This window comes from Schistocerca serialis, chromosome 5 (genome assembly GCF_023864345.2).
Source record: "Schistocerca serialis cubense isolate TAMUIC-IGC-003099 chromosome 5, iqSchSeri2.2, whole genome shotgun sequence".
NCBI lineage: Eukaryota > Metazoa > Arthropoda > Insecta > Orthoptera > Acrididae > Schistocerca > Schistocerca serialis.
The window spans coordinates 505,772,827-505,798,186 of NC_064642.1; the positions used below are offsets into that span (position 1 = coordinate 505,772,827).

The window sequence follows — 25,360 nt, forward strand, 5'->3', positions numbered from 1 at the left end:
ATGAAAAGCATGACCACATCATAACACCACCTTCTTCGAATTTTACTGTTGGCTTTACACACGCTGGCAAATGACGTTCAGCGGGCATTCGCCATACCCACACTCTGCCATCGGATCGCCACATTGTGTACCGTGATTCGTCACTCCACATAACGTTTTTCCACTGTTCAATCGTCCGATTTTTACCCTCATTACGCCAAGCGTGGCGTCGTTTGGCATTTCTCGGTGTGACGTGTGGCTTATGAGCAGCCGCTGTCCATGACATCAGAGTTTTCTCACCTCCCGCCTAAATGTCAAAGTACTTGCAGTGCATCCTGATGCAGTTTGGAGTTCCTGTGTAATGGTATGGATGGATGTCTGCCTATTACACATTACGGCCCTCTTCAACTGTCAGCGCTCTCTGTCAGTCAACAGACGAGGACGGACTGTACGCTTTTGTGCCGCACGTGTCCTTTCACGTTTCCACTTCTCTATCACATCGGAATCAGTGGACCTAGGGATGTTTAGGAGTGTGGAGATATCGCGTACAGACGTACGACACAAGTGACACCCAGTCACCAGACCACGTTCGAAGTCCGTGAGTTCCGCGGAGCGCCCGATTCTGCTCTCTCACGATGTCTAATGACTACTGAGGTCGCTGATATGGAGTACCTGGTAGTAGGTGGCAGCACAATGCACCTAATATGAAAAACATATGTTTTTGGGGGTGTCCGGATACTTTTGATCACATAGTGTACATCGCTTTTATAGTCTTTTCCCGAGGCGGAGCTTTGTGATACTCCGTTCTGAAACGTCTTCTTACAACAACTGACGATTGCGTTTTGTGGTACCGCAAGCAACACTTGCCACGTTGCGCACCATTATACGTCTCCGTTGTTACTGCGGTCACGCCATAGTCCCACATAAGGAGTGACATCTCAAGGCGTAGGACTGAAACTTAAGAACACGGCGTGGCGTTTGAAGAGCTTCCAGAGAAAAAGCAGTAAGTAGGTTTCGAAATTATTTACCATTACTTTCAGGCAAATAGTTTAGAATAATGCTATACAGAACCGAATATACCCGTTTTGGCACATACTTTATCTACTTTTCTACAACGTCGCCTTCGGCATTAAGGCACTTGTCGTACCTTGGCACCAATTTGTGTATACCCTCAGCATACTATGTGGCCACCTGGCTATTCAACCATTTGCGAAACGCTTGCCTGCAAGATGCTGCTTTGGTTTTGGAAACAGGAAGAAGTCCGGTGGTGCCAGGTTCGGACTATAGGATGGATGCTCGAAGATGTCACACCGGTGTTTCTGACGCAGCAAGGCTTGTTTCTGTCGGGCAGTGCGCGGACGTGCCTCATCGTGCAACAGAACAATTCCACGCGAGAGTGTGCCTCTTCAGCCGTTATGGATAGCCCGACGAAGGCGTTCAAGGATACCACAGTACGTATCACTATTGATTGTTCTGTTGCGGGGCATGAAGTCGAAGAGTAGCACCCCTTCACTGACCCAGAATACAGAAGCAATCAGTTTTTGAGTTGATGCAGATTTTGAACTTGCGTGGCTTCTGCGGTGACTGAGGATGACGCCACTCGTAGATCGTCGCTTCTTTGTGGTGGTGTTATGAAAAACCCATGTTTCATTTCCCGTAACAGTCTGGTCAATGAACGTGTTGTCATCCCTTTCGTAACACTCCAAGATCGCTAATGTAGCACCCATTCCTACAGCTTCCTAGCCATGCGTGGGCATGCATGACACCCAGCGTGCACATATTTTGTTGTACCCGAAGTCCTGAGTGACAATTTCGTGCACGACTGAACGAGACACTTCCTAACATTGTTCATGCACGTCACTGATCGTGTATCATCCATTGCCTCGAATGATGCGGTTCATCGTTTGTTTCAGCGTACTCAGGGTCGCCCTGCTTTCTCTTCGTCATGGACATACGTTCTCCCATTCTTAAACATTGCCCTCCACTTTCGGACACTGGCTGCATTCATTACACCTTCACCATACATGGTCACAGAATCTAACATTTTCCACCTACAGAAAATGAATAAACTCTCGCACCTCACAAACGACGGGATTCGCAACCGCCATAGTCATGATCACAGCTATCTCTACACTTTCCATATGACAAGGTCCTACTAAAATAGCATGCGGCAACTGTTCGTATCACAACGAACTATGATTGGGATATAGGGTTACTGATGTATCGAAATACAGATTATATCGGAATTTATTATTTGATTTCCTTAATCAATATTCGTCCACCTGATAAAGCGGTAAAATCAATATTTTGTGAGGATGTAATCGCATAATACGCTACCGGCCATTTAATTGCTACACAACGAAGATGAAGTGCTACAGACGCGAAATTTAACCGACAAGAAGAAGATGCTGTGATATGCAAATGATTAGCTTTTAAGAGCATTCACACAAGGTTGGCGCCCGTGGCGACACCTACAACGTGCTGACATGAGGAAAGTTTCCAACCGATTTCTCATACACAAACAGCAGTTGACCGGCGTTGCCTGTTGAAACGTTGTTGTGATGCCTCGTGTAAGGAGGAGAAATGCGTACCATCACGTTTCCAACTTTGATAAAGGTCGGATTGTAGCCTATCGCGATTGCGGTTTATCGTATCGCGACATTACCGCTCGCTTTGGTCGAGATCCAATGACTGTTAGCAGAATATAGAATCGGTGGGTTCAGGAGGGTAATACGGAACGCCGTGCTGGATCCCAACAGCCTCGTGTCACTAGCAGTCGAGATGACAGGCATCTTATCTGCGTGGCTGTAACGGATCGTGCAGCCACGTCTCGATCCCTGAGTCAACAGATGGGGACGTTTGCAAGGCAACAATCATCTGCGCGAACAGTTCGACGACGTTTGCAGCAGCTTGGACTATCAGCTCGGAGACCATGGCTGCGGTTACCCTTGACGCTGCATCACAGACAGGAGGCCTGCTATGGTGTACTCAACGACGAACCTGGGTGCACGAATGGCAAAACGTCATTTTTTTCGGACGAATCCAGGTTCTGTTTACACATCTTCTTGGTCGCATCCGTGTTTGGCGACATCGCGGTGAACGCACATTGGAAGCGTGTATTCGTCATCGTCATACTGGCGTATCACCCGGCGTGATGGTATGGGGTGCCATTGGTTACACGTCTCGGTCACCTCTTGTTCACATTGACGGCACTTTGACCAGTGGACGTTACATTTCAGATGTGTTACGACCCGTGGCTCTACCCTCCATTCGATCCCTGCGAAACCCTACATTTCAGTATGATAGTGCACGACCGCATGTTGCAGGTCGTGCACGGGCCTTCCTGGATACAGAAAATGTTCGACTGCTGCCCTGGCCAGCACATTCTCCAGATCTCTCACCAATTGAAAACGTCTGGTCAATGGTGGCCGAGCAACTGGCTCGTCACAATACGCCAGTCGCTACTCTTGATGAACTGAGGTATCGTGTTGAAGCTGCATGGGAAGCTGTACCTGTACACGCCATCCAAGCTCTGTTTGACTCAATGCCCAGGCGTATCAAGGCCGTTATTACGGGCAGAGGTGTTTGTTCTGGGTACTGATTTCTCAGGATCTATGCACCCAAACTGCGTGAAAAAGTAATCAAATGCCAGTTCTAGTATAATATGTTTGTCCAATGAATACCCTTGTATCATCTGCATTTCTTCTTGGTGTAGCAATTTTAATGGCCAGTAGTGTATTATTATAATCAATAGCTAACTCATAATAGAGAAAACTGAGCTCTACTTTTTTAAAAAAAATATTGAAGCGTTTATCTCATACGAACGTTACCTACAGTTTTTTATTTTGAAGTTGTTAGAAAAATTTTGATCGTTGACAACTATGTATTTTCTTAAACTGCTCTCACTGGAAAGTAAAATTGGCGGAAGTATTGGAAATGTGGACGCTAAAAAAAGAGAATAACTCTAGACACTGAAGACATTCCTCCAAAATTATTAACATATTTATGAATACCACCCCCTGGACGGTTAACGTATTCCTCTTTCACACTCTGGAAGGAAATTTCTCAACCTAGTTCCAGTCCATATCAGATAGTTAGGAATTATTTATCTTTTGTAGGGACTCAGTTCCAGCAGGAAAACTAGTTTCAAAAGCTGGTGGAGTGTTTTCTATTCAGAGGAGTAGATTGATAGCATAACATGCAAACAAATTAATTATTTTAAGTCCTTTAGAAAAGAAGTTTTGGAGCTCATAATATTTCCATTTTTATTATCTGTATTTTGAAGTGCTTTTTTCTTTCTATTTTTTCATGTCACAGTATAACTTTTTTTATTTTTTCGTAAGTTTTCTCTATTTATTTGTAAAATAATGTATAATTAACTGTAGTTTTCACTATTTTTATTAATTCATAAAACCCACATCTCATAGTCTTAAATAATACGTGCAATCATAAGTAATCAGAATTAAAAATTCAGTTTCTGGCACAGATGGGTGATAATGTCGATGTATTTGAATTATAGTCGTCTACATCGATATTCCGCATGACGATATTCGATAATACACAGTACTGATATTTTTGATTCGTTGTCACATCCCTACAATGAACGCCAGGAACCAATGTGCGGCTGCCATAAGACAGGTGCGCGAACTGTATGCGGAAAAGTTCTCTACTTTATGGATGGCCCGCATAATTGCGATACGCACCGTGTACATATCATGCACGTGGGCGCCACTCTCAACAAGGCACCTAAAGTGGCCGCTACTAATTGTGATACGCCCTGTATAGAAACCTTAAAGCCGCGGCGCGACTGGTTGGTTGGTTGATTTGTTTAGGGGGACAGACTAAACAACGAGGTCATCGGCCCCATCAGATTACGGAAGAATGGACGAGGAAGTCGGCCGTGCCCTTTCAAAGGAACCATCCCGGCATTTGCCTGAAGCTATTTAGGGAAATCACGGAGAACCTAAATCAGGATGTGCCGGACGTGGGTTCTGAACCGTCGCCCTCCCGAATGCGAGTCCAGTGTACTAACCACTGCGCCACATCTCTCGGTGGTACGCCTGGCGGTCTTCTCAGCTTGGTGCCCCAAGCGGCGGCTAGTGTCTCTTGGGCCATAAACCGGCCCTCCATCTTAGTTTTTTGCACCATGACGTGGGCCCACACACTCAGGCTACCGTGAATATGCACCAGCATTGTATTTCCAACATTCTCTGAATATTTATTGTGTTTAACGAACTCTAGCCAATAGATCACCAAATCATATTAATTAAAAAACAACTAATAATCGAGAAGGAGAAATGTAATTATCAAAAACAAGAGAGATCATAAAACATAGGAGAAAGAGCAATACTTTCTCACCGAAAAATTTGGAAATACAATTCTGGTGCGTATTCACGGTAATCAGAATGTGTGGGCTCAAGTCGTGGTACGAAAACGGACCTAAAACATCAAAGATCCACCTCCAGCCTGAGCTTCGCCCTCCATACACTGTGCGTTAAACGCCTCATGTGCATCTACATACTCCGCAAGCCACCGTATGGTGCGTGGCGGAGGGTACATTATACCACTACAAGTAATTTCCTTTCCTTTTCCGCTTGTAAATATAGCGACAGAAAGATGATTGTCTATATGCCTTCGTACGAGCCTTAATTCCTCTTGTCTTATTTACACATGCCAAAAAAAGTTTTGCATCACCTCTGTTCCGAGAGTTCCGGAATCTGTACAAAAAACTGGAATAGAGATCAACATAAACATCATTTCCGCGCTTCTTATTGCTCACGAAAACCATACTTTGCATGTTGTACCACCATACAGCAAGACCTTCAGAGGTGGTGGTCCAGATTTCTGTACACACCGGTGCCTCTAATATCCAGTAGCACGTCCTCTTGCATTGATGCATGCCTGTATTCGTCGTGGCATACTATTCACAAGTTCATCAAGGCACTTTTGGTCCTTATTGTCCCATTCCTCAACGGTGATGCGGCGTAGATCCCTAAAAGTGGTTGGTGGGTCACGTCGTCCATAAATAGCAAGTTCGATAGTGTTCATGTTTGGTGAACATGCTGGCCACTATAGTCGAGCAATGTTGTTATCCTGAAGGAAGTCATTCACAAGACGTGGACGATGGGGGCGCGAACTGTTGTCCATGAAGGCGAATGGCTCGCCAAAATACTGCCGATATGGTTGCACCATCGGTCGGAGGATGACATTCACGTATCGTACAGCCGTTACGGCGCCTTCCATGACCACAAGCGGCGTACGTCGGCCCCACATAATGCCACCCCAAAACAGCAGGGAACCTCCACCTTGCTGCACTCGCTGGACAGTGTGTCGTTCGGCCTGATCGGGTTGCCTCCAAACACGTCTCCGAAGATTGTCTGGTTCAAGGAATATGCGACACACGCCGGTAAAGCGAACGTGATGCCAATCCTGAGCGGTCCATTCGGCAGGTTGTTGGACCCATCTGTACCGCGCTGCATGGTGTCGTGGTTGCAAAGATGGACCTCGCCATGGACGTCGGGAATGAAGTTGCGCATCACGCAGCCTATTGCGCACAGTTTTAGTCGTAACAGGATGTCCTGTGGCTGCACAAAAAGCATTATTCAACATGGTGTCGTTGCTGTCAAGGTTCCTCGGGGGCCACAATCCGTAAGTAGCCGTCATCCACTGCAGTAGTAGCCCTTGGGTGGCCTGAGCGAGGCATGTGATTGACAATTCTTGTCTCTCTGTATCTCCTCCATGCCAGAACAACATCGCTTTGGTTCACTCCGAGACGCCTGGATACTTCCCTTGTTGAGAGCCCTCCCTGGCACAAAGTATCAATGCAGACGCGATCGGACCGCGGTATTCGCCGTCTAGGCATGGCTGAACTACAAACGACACGAGCCGTGTACCTCCTTCCCCGTGGAATGACTGGAACTGATCGGCTGTCGGACCCCCTCCGTCTAATAGGCGCTGCTCATGCATGGTTGTTTACATCTTTGGGCGGGTTTAGTGACATCACTGAACAGTCAAAGGGACTGTGTCTAGGATACAATATTCACAGACAACGTCTATCTTCGGGAGTTCTGGGAACCGGGGTGATTCAAAACTTTTTTTGATGTGTGTATATGGTCCTTAAACGAAATGTACGTTGGCGGCAGTATAATCGTTTTGCAGTCAGCTTCAAATCCCGGTTCTCTCAATGTTCTCAGTAGTGGTCCGCGAAAAGAACTTCGTCTTCCTCCCAGGAATTCCCACTTGAGATTACGAAAAATCTACATAATATTCGCGTGCTGATCGAACCTACCGATGATAAATCTAGCAGCCCCCCTTTGAATTTATTCGATGTCTTCCTTTAATCCAACCTCTTGGAGATCCCAAACAGTCTTAACAGTACTCAAGAATAGGTTGCACTAGTGTTCCACAAGTGGTCTCCTTTACAGGTGAACCACACAGTGCTGAAACTCTCGCAATAAACCTTCCCTATCATCCTCCTTACTTGCTCGCTGCATCTCTTATCGGTTCGCAATGTTACGCCTAGATATTTATTCGACGCGACTGCATCAACCAGTACGCTACTAATGCTTTATTCGGACATTACGGGATTGTTTTTCCTACTCCTCTGCATTAAAATACAATTTTCGACATTCAGGGCAAGCTGACATTCATCACACCAACTAGAAATTTTGTGTGAGCCACCTTGTATCCTTCCACAGTCACTCAACGACAATACCTTCCCGTATATCACAGCGTCACTAGCAAACAGCCGCAGACTGCCGCTCACCGTGTCTGTCACATCATTTATGTGTATAGCTTACCGCCAGCTACTTCGCTCGCGTAGACTGTACGGTCTGCACAGTTTTTTTCCTTTAATCGAATTTTTATGGTTTCACAAACTGCACTTTCTAAACTTTTCATGTCAATTAAGGCCGTAGAAGCATGGTCTTTTCCGAATGTACTTTTGATCAAAAAGCGATTCTGATAGCGGGAGTCCAAGGTTTTTGTTACTCATGCATTTTGCGTTCTTGTGATGATTTTTCCATAGAAACTTTCATCCCCTGACATATATTTCTTTATGTCTAACCGATAAGTGAAATAACAATTTTCATAGATTTACCTTTTTTAATACAACGAAATATTTTCCTGAAATTTTTCGTACCCTATTTCACTCCTTAAGCGGTTGAATTGCCAAAACGAGAGAAGCTAAATACCAATTTTCATAGATATAACTTTAAAAATGCTTTAGTAGTTCTTTAATACTGATTTATTTTCAAAAAGCTGTTCACCCACTACTTTACCCCTTTAATGGTCGAGTTTCCAAAAAATGCTAAAATACGTATTTTTATTTCTGACTAAGAAACCAAATACTAATTTTTATAGTCCTAGCCTCAAAATTTCCTTGGTAGGGACGTATTTTCATAATACCTTTCATCCCCTATCCTTAGGCGAGGAATTTCGGCAATCCCTTGTCGAACGACGCCTACATTATAAGATTCACATCCTCTCCAAATTTCAGGTTCCTGTTCCTAGCGATTTGGGCTAGACAGTGATGAGTCAATAATTCACTTTGGCCCTATTTCATCCCCTTAGGGGTTGAATTTCCAATTGTTATGGTTTTTTCTTTTTTTGTTTCTAATCGAGAAGGTAAATTCAATTTTCACAGATTTAGTTTTAAAAATGCTTTCTTAATTAAATATTTCATAAAACATTTCATCCCCTACTTCAGCCCGTTAGGGGTTGAATTTCCAAAAGCACTGAAACACGCATCTTTTGAATTGTAGCCGAGATGGCTTTAAAAATACCTTGGAAGTTCTTTAAAAATAATTCCTTTTAAAATAGTGTCACCCAGTATTTCACCCTCACGGGGGCTAAATTCCCAAAAACGCTGGAACATTTATTTCTTTATTTCTGACCGAGAATCCAAATACCAATTTTTGTAGGTCTAGCTTCAAAATTGTTCTAATAGCAACATATTTTCAAAAAAACCTTTGAGCCCCTATTTCACCTCCTTAGGGGGTGGAATTTCAAAAAAAAATCCGTTCTTGCACGATACCTGCAGTATAAGATCCACTCCATCTCCAAATTTCTATCCTAAACGACTTGGGCTGGGCGATGATGAGTCAGTGAGTGAGTCAGTCAGTCAGTCAGAAAAGACATTGCGTTTTATGTATGGAGGTAAGAGCAGTTCTGTCACACGTCCCTGGGGTACTGCTGAGTATAACCTTCCCGCTGATGAACACTCGCTGTCGAGAACAACGTACTGGGTGAGTCAGTCTGCATTTTCTGACAATTCCTGCGGGGAACAGAACCGATTGTCATTGACAAGGCGTGACATTCTTCTACAGAGACTGTCGGTTAAGATCTTTTAACGTACACTGCTCTTATGCCGTGTTACTTACAAGACTGAGAGTGGTACATCATTCCATGAACTCACGTTGGACAGTCCGCGATGGTGCACCAACAAATCCGGCAACTTTGTTCACGGCGTTGTCACGGGCGCGTCCTTTTTGTCGCTCTTTCACGTTTCCACGTCAACCAATGTTACTGCGCTGATTCAGTACATCCGACTGATAGAGACACTCCAAAGTGGCAACTATGTTTTTCTAAGAGTGCGGCTCATATTTTTTCCTGTGAGCTTAAATCAGTGCGCTGTAGATTCCACATGTCAGCAGAAAGGACAATAAAAGGATTCAAACTTCGCCGATAGATGTAGGCAGCTGTGCTGTTGTGCTTCGAAACACAGTTGCAGGATATAGGCGTTGAAGGCCTCCTGATCGATGATTGAAATTCGAAGTGTTATAAAGTTTTTGCATTTTAACAAAAAGTCGCCAACTCCGTTTCATCGTCAACCAGTGGAATTTTACGGAGTGAGTGTAATGTCACGAAACAGATGTAGTCTTGATGCCAGGAATTTAATAGATGCGGAACAAATGTGCGAGACGAGCTAAGGTCAGGACGGCTCAGATCATGTGTGCCGCTTCAAAGGACTGATTGGAACCGATTGTCGCATTCGTGAGGTAGACTAGATACGAACTCAATATCTACACTGACAATGTAGTGGTCATCGTACCGAGTGACGTTTTCTCGCTGGGTACCGCGAAAACTCTCGGACGTGAATCAAGTCAAGTGAATGGAGTTGTCTCTCCAGCACTTAATACGGTATCAAACGTAGGGTCTTCCATTTCTGCAGTGTATCAGCACCGAGGACAACACGTTGTTGCATCATGTGACACATGAGATGAAGAAAGCATCAATGTGATAGAGAGACAGACTCCCGTATGGACGACATTGTAATAAGCATCCCTGGCGTAGAGAAACAGCTGAAAGAGTTGAAAATAAATAAGTCACCGGGTCCACATGGAATCTCAGTTCGAGTACACAAAGATTATTGTACGGCATTGACCTCTTACCTAGCTTGCATTAATCCGAATTTCTCGCCCAGCCCAATATCCTAAGCGACTGGAAAAAGGCGCAGGTGACTCCAATATATAAGAAGGGCAAAAGAACAGACCTGTAGAATTACAGACCAATATCTCTAACTTCTGTTTGCTGCAGAATCCTTGAACATATTCTCAGTTCGAGTATAATGAACTTTCTTGAGACTGAGAAGCTTATGCTCACGGATCAGCACGGTTTTAGAAAACATCGCTCTTGCGAAACTCAGCTTGCCTTTCTCTCACATGATATTGGTACTGTGAACTATGGATGAAGAGCAACAGGCAGATTCCATATTTCTAGATTTCCGGAAAGCATTCGAAACGGTGCCCTATTGCAGGCTCTTAACGAAGATACGAGCATATGGAATAAGTTTACAGATATGTGAGTGGCTCGAAGACTTCTTAAATAACAGAACCCAGTATGTTATCCTCGATGGCGAGTGTTCAACGCAGACAAGGGTATCGTCAGGAGTACTCCAGGGAGTGTGATAGAACCGCTGTTTTTCTCTATATACATAAATGATTTGGCGGATAGGGTGGGTAGCAACCTGCAGTTGTAAGACAAGACACGAGAAATTAGGGCTCATGCGGAGGCATATAGACAATCGTTTTTCCCTCACTCTGTTTGTGGGTGGAACAGGAAAGGAAATGGCTAGTTGTGGGACAGGGTACGCTCCACCAAGCACCGTACAGTGGTTTGCGGAGTATCTATGTAGATGTGGACACCCTTGTCGCAGTCGGTAGCTGTACCTGTTTTCTTCACGAGAAGTCTGTGCACCATCCCTATTTGATATTTACGTCCTCGAGCACGTGAAGAAAAGGTACCCTCATCGTTGGACTACAAGGTTAGGTTCTGTCTCGTGCCGGCACGATCGCCGGATCTCACTTCTCTGTAATTTCTTCCTATCGTTTTACCTGAAACAATCGGAGCGTGAAAACGCAGTAGACAACGAAGAACCACTAGTTCTTAGCTGCGCGTCTCGCTATACAACTGGTAATAAAGAATCTGAGAGACGGTGCCAAAATTTTATGCGCCGTTCAAGGCAACCACACCTGCTCCTCAGCACCGATTTCGTCTAAATTTTATTACCAATTTTTTACGCTACTTACACTGTAAATAAATCGAAACATGAACAAAGTATCTCACTTCCTGAAAAATTATTGACAACAGCTCTTTTGGACCGAGTATTCAAAAATTAGTGGATGAGTACGCGACAGAATATAGTTATGTCGTCATTACTTCGTCAAAATCTGGAAAACTTACAACAGCCTTGTGCAAACTTTTTTTTTTAACTAGTGCGATGAAGCTCCAAGTGCAAGAGAACAAATTTCTTCTGTTAACTGACTTTTGGGAATGACAAACAAATTCACAAAATAATACGACGAGATTTTTTAAGACGAAAAATGACTGACATAGTGCGGTCATCAAGTGATTCCCCTCAAACGTACTCGACTATTGCAGCGCTGCGATGTCTGTTTTTATCGTCAGGTAAAGAATTTGATCAAAAAGATTCAAAATTACCGTTATAGAGAGAGAAAACGAAATCATATCCAGAGAGGAATGCATAAAAATATATTCCATTGGCAAAATGAAGCATTTACTCTTGGTTTTCTCCTAAATTGTGCCATGAAAGAGAGACCCTTTTATGAATGTACACAAAGCATTTTTTTATATGCAAAGTTTAAAACAATCGCGTAATTGTATAAATGCATCGCTTATAACGTGTGCGAGATGCCGAGAAAATTATTCTGCCCTGGTTTTTGCTATGAATATCATCCCAGCATATGCAAAACATCAACTGTAAAATCATAAAAGTATCTAATTTTTTATTCGAAGTTCTCATGTACATCTTAGAATACCTTTCTGGAAATTTAACTGCAATCCCAAATTTTCCTTTGCCTTTCCTTTACATGTGGTTCATGAAAACACTAGCTTAACGCCCACTGCTCCACTCGCGACACATTTTTACAAAACACTTTTCATCTCCCATTTCACCCTCTTAGGGGTGGAAATTTGAAAAACCCCTTCTTAAGCGACGGCTGCATTATAAGATCAGCACCCTCCCCAAATTTGAAGTTCCTATCCTTAGCGGTGTGGCCTTGGCGATGATGTGTCAGACGCGCATAGGGGTCCAAAAGCAGTGCTACACATACTTTTTTAGTTGTAACAGAGAACCCAAACACAAATTTCCATAGATTTAGCTTTGAAAATGCTTTCATAATGAAAAAATTCCATAAAACTTTCCATCCTCTATCTCACTCCATTAGGGAGTTAAAGTTTCCAGAACCACTGAAACACATATATTGTTTATTTCTAACTGAATCATAACACTAGTTGTCATAGATGTAGCTTTAAAAATGCCTTAGTAGTTCTTTAATAATGATTTTATCTTCAAAAAACTTTACCCTGCTGTTTTATCTCCTTAGTGGTTTACCTCTGACTGAGAAACCAAATTCTAATTTTGTAGGTATAACTTCAAAATGCATTAACAGCACATATGATCACTTAGGTGTGGAATGTTGAATAACCATTTTTTTAAATGCCTAGTGTAAAGACCCACACTAGTGGTTTGGGTGGGCTATGATGAGTCATTCAGTGAGTCAGTCAGTCGGGACATTGCCTTTATATACAATATATTGGGCATTATTTCGGTTTATTTGCAGTGTAAGAAACGCAAAAATTGGAAATAAAAATAAATTTTTGCATTGGGACTCTATCCAACGAGCGTCTGATTATTCGCAGTGTCAGAGATAGTTTCACTGTCAACACGTGACGAATGGTGCCGCCCTCTATTCGCTCTATAGAGTCGGGATCTTCACGGCCTACCGGCTAGTCGTTGGCTCACCTCGCAAGATGTTGCCCACAGTCGGCAACGAAACTTCAGGAGGAAGAATTTCTACTGTTCGACCATGGCCTCTTAGCCCGGAAGTTTTAATTAATGAAGACGCTGGCCGTGAAACCCCACAAGTTACGATTCGTCCGATTACTGTTCTGCACTCTCTGCGCGGCGCCAACTGCAGCGTGGAAATCACGCTAACATAAATGTCTGGCGCCTCGCCCGACCCGCATCGAAAATGCTAGCTTCTCTAAACACTTAACCATCTGTAGCTCCCACTTCTGTGAATTTTATCTCTGCCCAGGCACTGCACAAACCACAAATTTGGACGAAATCGGTGATGTCGACTAGATGCGGCCCCTTATGAGCTAGGGAGAGAGGGGGGGGGGGGGGGGGGGGAGAGGGAGGGCCGGGGTGGAGAGGGCAACTCATATTCCTTTCGCGGTCAATAATATAATCGTTTTGAGGTTTCATGACAATTGGTTCGTGGTGCACTTTCTGCTACTCAGTATCCATTTCATGTTCTGGCTGTCTGCAAACTGGCACTGATCAGATACGTATGTCTGTCTGGTGGAAGTTAGGTCTGTCACGTTCATTATTGTCTAGGGGGACGAGGAGGGCAATTGGCAAGTGGATACATCGATGGCGTCATTGTATGCGTGCTTTGAGATTGGCGGTAGTCATTTTGCACAGTTGCTATGAGCTTTAAAGTTGTGTCTCACACACACAACCAGCGCACCTCACGCACGCATGACCACCAGCTCCAGCATCTCGAGCTGGAATCTGGATCATCATCTCCGTCACGTTTGATAGCACACTAGATACTTCACAAACCAATCAAATTTCTCAAGTAATTCGTTATATACATATTGAATGTTCAGAATTCACAGTAGAGGAATCCAGTACTGACTTCCTTCTATTACAAAGGACATCAGCTGAGGAAATTACAAAACAGATTTGTGACAGGTCTGCAAGGATATGGTCTAAAACTGAACTACTGTTTGGACAAGGATATGACAATGCTGCAACCATGACTGGACACGTTACTGGTGTTCAGAGATGTATTTTGGATGTAAATCCCAAAGCAGCGTTTGTGTCATGTAGCAGTAACTCACTCAGTCTCGTTTGACCACATGCAGCAATAGCTGGAACAAAATCGGCACTTTGCAAATTGTGTACACATTTTTCTCAAGATCCACACATAGGTGGAGTGTTCTTAAACAACGTGTTCTAATTAAGGTGAAGAGATACTGTGATAAGATGGAGCACAAGATGTGAATCCGTGCAAGTTCTTGCCGAGCACATTGAAAGCATTATAGAAGATTTGGAAGTCTTGGGAAATGGAACAGAAGAAACACAGAAACCAAAGGAGATGCAGACAGTTCATTGGTTTGGTTTATGACCTACCCTTTGTTTCAGTTCCTTTAGTTTTGGAGTCCTGTACTTACTGCAGTGAATGATGCTCAGCTGTCCCTACAGCAAAGAGGCTTTTGACATGGTCACTGTGCTCGAAAGCAGAATGCACAGACTCTACACTCAGGCCATAGTGCAGAAACTCGACGTGACATGGACTCAATAAATTGCTAGAAGTTCCCTGCAGAAATATTGTGCCACGCTACATCTACAGCTGTCCATAATTGCGAAAGTATTGACAGTGCAGGACGTTGTGCATGAACTGACCTCTCAATTATGTCCCATAAATGTTCAACAGGATGTATCTTGGGCGATCTGGATGGCTAAATCATCCGCCTGAACTGTCCAGAATGTTGTTCAAGTCAGTTGTGAACTATTGTAGCCCGTTCACATGACATTGTTGTTTGGGAACATGAAGTCCAAGAATGACTGAAAATTGTCTCCAAGTAGCCGAACATAATCACTTCAGTTGAACCAAAGAACCCTGTTCATTCTGTGTAAACAGATCCCACTTCCATTATGGACCATCACCAGCTTACCTAGTGCCTTGTTGACAAGGTGGCTCCATGGCTTCATGGAGTTTACACCACACTTGAATCCTACCATCACTTCTTATTAGCTGAAGTCACAACTCATCTAACCAGGCCATAGTTTTCCAGTCATCTAGGGTTCAACTGGACAGGTGCTGCAAGTGATGTCATGCTGTTAGCAAAGGCACTTGTGCCAGTCATCAGCTGATATAGCCCATTAATGCCAAATTTCACAGCACTGTCCTAACAGGTATGTTCGTCATACACCCCACTTTGATTTCTGCAGTTATTTCACACAGTACTCCTTGTCTCTCCTACTGGTCGTTAAGTGAAGACTGTCAGCCACTGCGTTGCCCGTGGTGAGAGATAATGCCTAAAATCTGGTATTCTTGGAATACTCTTGACGCTGTGTGTCTCAGAATATTGAAATCTTTAACAATTTCCAAAATGGAATGTCCCACATGTCTAACTCAAACTACCATTCTGCATTGAAAGTCTGTCAGTTCCTGTCCTATAGTCATAATAATGTTGCAGACATTTTCACACGAATCACCTGAGTACAAATGACAGCTCCCTCAATCCATTGCCATTTTATACCTTGTGAATGTGATACTACTGCCGTCTGCACAACTGCATATACCTAACCCATGATTTATATACTTTGGTGTAATTTGTCATGAAAGGCATCATTTTCTAGGCACAAAAGCAACTGAGAGAGCCATACTAAGAAAGCCATACCATATATTTGGTATTTGAACAGAAACAGGAATCATAAGATGAAAGAAGTTGACTCTGGCTTAAATTTAATTCAGGAAACTCATCAGGAACAGCTTGAGGAAACAGACAAGCTAACATCGAAATTCAAAATAAAGTATGGTACTAATGGATATATTTCCTGAGCTATTCTACTTCCATCAAATTCAAGTAACACTGGATGCAGAAAAAGGTAAATTCATTGTTTGAAACATACAGTGTTTACTTGATAAATATTGCAAATTGAATGCTTCAGCTATGATTGCTGAATTACGTACATCATATTAGATGCCAAATTTCCTTATTTAAAAAAGTTTGACGCAACTTCTCTGCCATTGCAGTGTGGGTTCCTGATCTTCAAAATTCAGCAAACTAGATCTTAAAAGTATTCTTACAACAGAATGAAAAAAAAACTAAGGGCCACCCTAATATACATTTAACAGCTTTCCTTCAGATGCCAATAGTATGCCTGGGGAGAACTGAAAGCCTTGGTCACAGAAACTATTTGTTCCTCTGACCCATTAGCATTTTTATGCAACAGGACAATGTCAGACTTGTTCCTTGAACCATCTATCACTAATACCAAAGATATGTCGGCCGTACACAAAACTAGATATGACACAGAATTCAATTTTGAAGTTAAATGACTTATTATATTCTTGTGCCTCTGCAATATTGCAATATTAGATTTAAACTGCATTAGATATACATTTACAGTGATAATTGACATCACCAAGAAATTACTGTAACTCCTTCAGTTTTCTTCCTATTTCAGTTCATGCCTACCTTGGAGAGTGTATCACCAAACATTCAACACTAATATGAAAATCTTTGCCTGCCCTAACCCTCTCTGCCACACTGCCCATTTATATCAGTTTTTATGACGTGAAGAAGCAGCATACAATTCCAAGAGTTAGGGGTATAACTTTTATTTATTTATTTGAGTCTACTGACTTCAATGGGAGCCACACCTGCTGTAGGTGAGCACTGGCTCATCAGTGTCACTATTAATGAGTTAAATGAACCTCAATTTTAAACTTAAATAGCAGTTTATACATACTTATCTCAATTTAAGAGACAACATATACACATTTTCTTTTATACTGTTGAATCTGTTGTTGTGAGTTCATCAAGATAATTGTTGTATGATATGCAGTGGATCTTCGATTTTACATTCTCCAATTTTACGTTTTTCGTGATTATTTTACGTTTCTTCCTGGTAAGGTTTACCATGATTCTATGTTCTTAATAGACATCTCGCTTCACTTCAACCCATTTTCTTCCTATTGACATTTGATATGACTGAACAATTAATAAGTGGTACAAAAGAAAGACCATTTGCCACACAGGTGGTGGTGGAGTTAATGGAATATTTTTGGCCATTGCAGAAAGGGAGAAGTGAGGGTGGAAATGTCGACATAACACACAATCGGCGATGCTAACACAAATTGCAACATTTACGAGGGTAATCCCAAAAGTAAGATCTCCTATTTTTTTATAAGTTTGTGTGGCAGTTGGTCATACTGTTATGAAGAGTGCTTCATGCTCTGTGTATAAACATGCGCACTCCGCACTGAGGCACTAGTCTTGGTTTGGCAGCCGTTGAGAACGGAGCTCCTGTTGGATGTTACCACCAAGTGCGAATTGCATGCAGTTATTCGGTTTTTGAATGCAAAGGACACTGCGCCGATTGAAATCCATGGCCAATTGACAGAAGAGTATGGGGAGTCGTGCATGGATGACAAAAATGCTCGTAAGTGGTGTAGAGAGTTTGCAGCTGGTCATACCGAAATTCATGACTAACAAAGGAGCATCAGACCGTCAATTACTGAGGAGACAGTGTTGAAGGTTGAGCAAGGCATGCTTCAAGATCAGCGGATCACCCTGGATGATCTCTGCACGTTGGTTCCTGAGATTTCCCGAAGCACCGCTCACAGAATTTTAATGGAAACATTGAACTACCGGAAGATGTGTGCAAGATGGGTGCCACGCATGCTGACCGAGGACCACATGCGGCAATGAGTTTACGCTTCCCGCGCATTTCTTCACCACCTTGCAGCCGAACAGGACAACTTTCTGGACTCAATTGTCATGGGTGACGAAACCTGGGCATACCACTTTACACCTAGGATCAAGCAACAATCACACCAGTGGTGGCACCCTTCTTCGCCAAAGCCGCAGAAATTCAAACAAACACAGTCTGCCAGTAAAGTCATGACAACCATCTTTTGAGATCAGAAAGGGGTATTGTTGGTCGACTTTATGCCCACTGGGAGCACAATTAACGCTGACAGGTAGTGTGAGACTCTGAAAAAAATTAAACAGGCAATTCAGAACTGGAGAATAGGAATGATGAGCACGGGCGTACACATTCTCCATGAAAACGCTCGCCCACACATCGCTCAGCAAACTGTTGCTCTCCTGCAACAGTTTCAGTGGAACATAATCACCCACCCATCCTATAGTCCTGACTCGGTGCCCAGTGACTATCACCTGTTCTCTAAGTCAAAAGAACATTTGGCCAGAAAGCGATTCAGCTCCAACGATGAGGTGAAATAAGAGGTTCATAACTTTCTGAACAGCATGGCGGCGTACATGCTGCCTGTGCGCGGTTGGTTACCAACCATGCACAGGCAGGGTGATGACTCCAGCAAGCAACCAAATGGTGTAAATTGCCCTGAAGATGACCCCATCGCGGGTTGAAACCGGTTGACGGCAAAATAGATAATGCGATTGTGACTGTCATTTTGAATAATTGATTAAGTAATTAGTGTCTATATGAAAGCACAATTTGAAAGATATGTTCAACCGCATCAGTTTGAAGTGTCTGATGGAGAAAAATGATACATCTTTTAGTGTGCTGAATCAAGTGGTGCCAATTATTTCTGTCAAATTTGGACATATATATAAATAAATGAACATTAAACATCAATAGTTCAAACAAAAGGTGCACATACGACACTATAGTTTCAACTAAAAGTGGACACTTGATTATAAACCTATAAGATGCTTGGATTTCAACACTTGACTGGCTAAAACTGTCATGGCAACTATCATTACGCTTTGTTTTGATGTTTATGGACATAGTAGAGTTTCTTAACTTGCTACTGTGTAAACATTCTCTTCTAATGAATCAGTTTTAGTACCAATGAACCAAAAATAGAATCTTCGATAGAAGAAGCAGCTTCAGATAAGGTAAGGATTTCCATATCGGACCCAGTGAATTGGAAACGCAGTATTCAAAAGAAACAGTCGTACACTATTATCAACTGTCTTCCTCTAGAACTTACAACATAGAGCACAGAATTGTTCTACTTTCGTTTAGCATATTTACACTAAATCCATTTTTGTCCTTTCTGCAGGTATTCAGCTAATGGTCAACCTTCGTATTCCACATGCAGCCACCAAAGGGGATTGCTATGTAGGTTGCTCACTATGAATGATATTACAGAGTTTCACAGTTCCTTTTATGTGATCCCTGATAAAGGGATTCAGGATGCATCCATATTGAATATGCGATAGTTAAAGTTCCTAGGAAGGTGAATACATGATGCAGGTGGAAACCTAAGGGCTTTACATATGAACATACAATTCGAAACAAAGCTGGTATTTACACATCTGTCTGCCAAGATATTTTTCCAAAGTCCTCAAAAAAAAATTACTAAGCATAGAGTAATAGGTGTGTTTACAAGATTCACAAGTGGTCACACTCATGTGCCTGTTTAAACTCATGGAGGAGAATACATGGGGAAAAAAGTATGGAGGAAAGTGAGAAGCTGTAAAATCATTCATCAAAAGCCTGAAAGGCTGCGAAAGTCATTACAGTATGAGAAAGAGTGCAATGATCTATTATCTCATCTAAGTACTGGGAAACTTTTCAAAGCCTGCCTGACTTATATGTTAAGAAGGAATTTTTAGCAGTAAATCCAGCATAACATTTTCCTTGCCTACCATAGATGAATGTACCACTTGCTTGAAACTTGATGTCAAGATAGAGGAGGCTAAGAAAGACATTGAAAGGAAGAAACAACTGGATACTGAGAAAGTAGTTGATATAAAACCAGCAAACAGCTTTTTTACAACACTTGAAAACTAAAGACGATGATTGTTTCTTGATTTCTTATGACAATCAAAAGAGCCTTGTCTTCTGAAACTTAGTGACTAATCTCTGTACTATGGTAGACAGTTGTAATACTATAATTTGTCTGTCACAAAAGGTGCGTAAAATGGTTCCCTGGACCCTGATATGTTACAGTATACACTTGGATTGAATATCAGTGCAATAAATCAGCTAATGAAGTTGCATCAGTCATTTTTAACGAGTTGAATAGTTGCAATCTGACAGATCAGAAGAGTTTATGACTTGTCACACAATACAATCTGGTGATATTGGCCTCAGAATCACTGTGAAAGAAGATAAATGACAGGATGTGAATAAGCTACTTCAAAAGCATTTTGGTACAGCTTGGCGAGACACAGAAAAACAATGAGAAAACCCCATGTAGTGATGAAAATTGTGATGATAGTGAGTGCCTCAGTGATCCAGGATTTGCTAACCAATTGGACACTGTGGCCATTGCAATTGATTGTTAATTAATGTTTAAAAATTAAATTATCTTTTTCAATTTTTCAGTAGTTTTGAGGATGGATGTCAGAGACACATTTCATCAATATTTTTATACCACACTTGAAACTAGCTTTCATTTTATGAATTATTAGTTATGCGTATTCATTAAAACCTAATAACAAACATTTTCTTTTTAGCTCTTGTAATTGTAATTTAGCAGTAATGATCAAAGTGTATGAAAAAGCTCATTTTTAATAAAACACTCTAAACATGTTTGTTCCAAACATGAACTTCTACTGCTATTTTACAATTAAAAACAGACAAAAAACAAATTCCAAAATGAACACGGACATCTTGATTTTCAACAATAAAATTGAAAAATTTAATGTGAAATAATATTGATAACAGGTTTTTTAAAAGTAGTTCTGCATGGGTAAAGCTAATGTAATCAAAGTTGATAACTGTAGTTTTAACATAATGACAGTCTGCACAAACAAAATGTTCAATATGTTATGACAATATCTCCAGCCACTTAGAAACTGTAATTTTACTTTTAACATTTAATCCAATTCAAGGTTTGGATAGTATTTTCAGTTCAGATAATAAGAGTACTATAATCTTACAAACAAATTGATATGCCAGTTTTTGTCTACTTAAAAACTCCAAAATAATCAACACTGCGTCATTTTAAACAGCTCATGCATTTCAGTCAAAATTCCTTCATTTTTGATCACCTGAATAAATTGAAGCAGTAAATAAACGCTTCATTCTTTTCATAATCAGTGTAAATATTTATATCTGTTCCTTCTCCTTTATCCTGTGATGAAACCATGGCCAAATGTCACTTGGCCGCTCAACAGCTGGATTTAATCAGTTCATCATCTCTCTTCTGAAGCTCTTTTCCCTAAAATGCCACCAGATTTGTGGTTGAAAATGGCTCCTGGATTGCCAGACCACCACTATGTTTCATGGTTATATGTAAATAAGAAGGATTTGGACGATGTTCTTAAGGAATGTCTTTACACCCTAAGTGGATGGGTTTACGCCACCTTGAATTCCAGAAGCTTCAAGTGTTGATAGTGTAGACTAGTCTATTATGGAAGTGGCTGGCATACTTGGCACATAAGTTCTAGAAATATTACTGGGTTAAAGGTAAATATCCCTGCAGCTTGGGATCCAATAAGTGCTTTTCTTATGCTGCTAGGAGATAGACCTCCTGGAAAAGCTTTACAGTTTGGTAAATTGAGACTATTCTCCCTGGGTTGTTCTTCAGCTGCTTTCTTATTTTATGACTGTATTATGTATCAAGTGGTCGAAAGAATGTAGAGTCCAATGACCAACACCATTGGATACAATGTGATGGCAGACACAACAAAACAAATCCATTTTCTTTAGCCCATGTTTCTGGAATTTAATCTGTTTCGTCTTGCTCGCACAATACAAGGGCACAGGCGTAGCACGTGCGCACGCACGCACTTACTCACGCTTGTGCACTCTAGCTGGAGAAACGATTTACTCTGAAGGGCCAGCAAGTTTTCTTCTCTTTTGTGTGTGCCTGTCAATGAGTCGATGCTTCTGCTATTCTGCAAGTGGTCTCCTTCACTCCTAAATAATTTAGATTCTACCAGAATTTTCCTACTATATTTATGTTGCCTTTCTTACAATTCATGTTGTTTGCAAAACAGAAAATTTATTCTATGCTCCTCTTTCACTAGCTCATCACCTGTAACTAAGTAAATTTTTATGTGCAATGCTCCCATGTCATCTGTTTCCTAATTAATTATGTGATTCTACCTATTTTATTTATTCAGTTATTTATATTAAAAAATTTAGGTTGCACTGGTAAATGTGCTTCAGCTTTCTCATGACTGACATCTTTAAGACACATAACAGTAATGACCTTATATGAACATTTATTATTACTTTATTACAACAATTTAATGCAAAACAGTTACAAATCGAAAGGAAACAAATCAACAGAAATATAACAAGGTAAATAAAAGGAGGAAACGAGCACAGAATATGCTGAGTAAAAATTATGACTCTTCAATTTCAGCTGAGTGCAGGCACTAACAGGAAACTACAGGTTTTACCATATTTCATGAGGTATGGCAGGTTATTTCATAATTTAATACTTGTGATACACAATTACTTGGCATAAAATTCTGGGGCATGGGGAGGGCAGAAAATAATTTGGACCTTAAGTATCAAGTACATCATCAATGTAGTCATGAAAAAATATAATCTTAGGACAAACATGTGAGGCTATTCTTCCTGATGAGTCACTGGAACAAGCATAGTGAGTGATAAACTTAAATTCAGCTCACAGAAAACCTGAGTAACTATCTGCAGGCAATGGTTGCATGATTGCAGATAAATGCATTCTTTACATATCATACAATAACATAAAATGAGATGAGGACTATAACAGTAATTAACATATATAATATTATGTCCTGAACCATTTTGCTTTCCATTTGTCTGGACTAACTCAAGTCATAAGCAGCTTGTAGTTTTTAATTACACACACACACACACACACACACACACACACACACACACACACACAGTTTAGACAACAAAGTTAGTAAAGAGATAAAATTCAAAATAGATTCTTTATATAGTGAGGATAAGAACAGTTCATAGTTCTATTACAAGATCTTCCAAAAGATATGATTTTACCATCTATTCATAGAATCTTTTGCGTTGCACTTCAGTATTGAAGGTAACCCATAAGAAATTGCAATATATACAGGGTGGATCACCCAAAACTTGCACCACAAATATTTCGATAATGGAAGGCACCACTGATATGCAGATGTCACAGAATGTAATAGTAGGTAGGGGGTCGGGCTATGCAGCCCATACATAGAGTGTTACCAACTTCTAATGTGTATTTATTTAAGACAGGTACAAATATTTCTATGAAACAATGGCTACTGACAGTCCACAATCAAAGTCAGCTAAGTTAGAATGCCAGTGGTGTTTGTTGCAGGAGTGTAGTGCAAACAGTTTACAAGATATCATAATTTGAACATTGTAAACACTGGCAGTTGTTTGTTTCATGTTGTAGCACAAATGAATGCAATTTTCACATGGGTGCTGCCCTACACAGAAGTTAATAAGCCTCCAGAGGTGTTGTGTTGTTCAATGGGAGATTGCCTAGGAAAAATGAAAGAAACAAAGATGAATGCAGTACCTCTGTGCTCAAATTGAAAACCATCAGTGTCAATACAAGCTTGTAGTCTGCAATGCAACAATTGCTGCACACTTTCTAGCATTTCAGTAGAAATTGCAAAGCAGGCAGCAGTAATACATTGTTTCATATTATCTGTAATTGCTTGAAGAGGTCAATGTCTATTGGGATACCTTTCGGCATACAGGGTACACGAAACAACGGCATACTTCCTGTATTCGCCATGAAGCATGAGCATGTTAACAGCTGTCAGAGTTTACAATGTTCACAGTATGGTAACTTGTAAACTACATGCACTATCTTTCTGCAACAAACACCACTGACATTCTCATTTTGCACCATTTTTAGGAATTTACTGTCAATAGCCATTGTCCCATTTAAAAATCTGTAACTGTTATAAAAAAAACTGCACGTATGTCCATGTCCCAAAATCAATGTATTGGCTACAAATACATGCCCTTGGTTGCAAATTCAGTTCTGTGAAAACCACGTAATGATAGTGCTTCCTTATCCAAACTATTTGTGGTGCAAGTGTTAGTTGATTCACTTTTTGTATCTCCTGTTACGTCATCCAAAGAGTGAGGTGCAAAAGCAAGGTTGGTATCTCGCAACTTAACCCCAAGAATAGATAGCGGCTGCAAGTCGCATCAACGAATGAGCGACACAGGCGTAGCTGCGCCCACAAACTTTTTCTACGCAGCTGCAATGTCTTCATCTACTTACAGCTGAGCACAGTACTGCTCAGCCCAGTTCACGATCATCAAGTAAGGTAACAGCTGTGTATAATCAATGTCTTAGGCAGAATTATAAGTGAAGTTATGTCAATTGTACTTCAAGTGAAGAGACTTGTAGTTTGTCTGTATCGAGTGATATGTTAATGTTCAGAGGCAGTTTTAAATACTCATGACATTTTTGTGAAAATGGACTGTACAAAGTTAAGTAAATCTTCTTATCTATGCCTTGCTTCTGTTACCCCTACTATACACAGCAGCTGACTCCTACAGTACATCCTAATTCTAAAATAAAAATTGCATTTATAAAATAATCAGCTTTGCAACCATATGATTACAATATGCAATATAAAAAATTTATTTATAACGTACAATACAGTAAAAAAGTTATAAAGCAATTACAAAATATAACAACATTAACCATTTCAGCAACTGGTATTTTATACCATTCAACATGAAACATTATGAATTTGATATTTTATATCATGACAATAAGAATCTTATTGTCACTCCACTGGTTTATTTGTTCATCAGCTAGCTTGAAATACTTCCTGCTAATGCCTCTGTAGATGTGTGGAATGACATTCTTTACTTTTAATACTCACTTTTGTAAAAAAAATACAAATTCAAAACTGAGTTTTGAAATGAATTAATACCGAGTTAAAACAATTCGAAAATTCTCTGTAATGAGGTGATCATCTTGAAATATTATTACAATATTGACTTCAAAATCTGAAAAAGGAACAAAGAATCAATATTTATGTAATTCTAAGAAAAAAAATTAAATGAAAGTTGCAGTTCTCTTACTGTCACATAAAGCACTTACAATGTATTAATTATTCTTACAATTATCCAAGCTAATCTATCAATTTTCTGTGAAATATGAAAACATATGCAAGTATCAGGGACAAACTTTTGATATGAGAAAGAGAAAAT

At 40.9% G+C, this 25,360-nt stretch overlaps 1 protein-coding gene across 2 annotated transcripts in view; it reads right to left on the bottom strand.

Moving 5' to 3' along the window:
* Positions 1-24,766: 24,766 nt before the first annotated feature.
* The window catches only part of LOC126481260 (vacuolar protein sorting-associated protein 26C), a 29,647-nt gene continuing 29,053 nt past the window's right edge, over positions 24,767-25,360 (bottom strand). For both annotated transcript variants that reach the window (XM_050104881.1, XM_050104880.1), the window contains one exon: positions 24,767-25,156. In XM_050104881.1, coding sequence (XP_049960838.1) covers positions 25,074-25,156 — 83 coding nt within the window. In that variant the 3' untranslated portion in view covers positions 24,767-25,073. The remainder of the gene's footprint in view (positions 25,157-25,360) is intronic.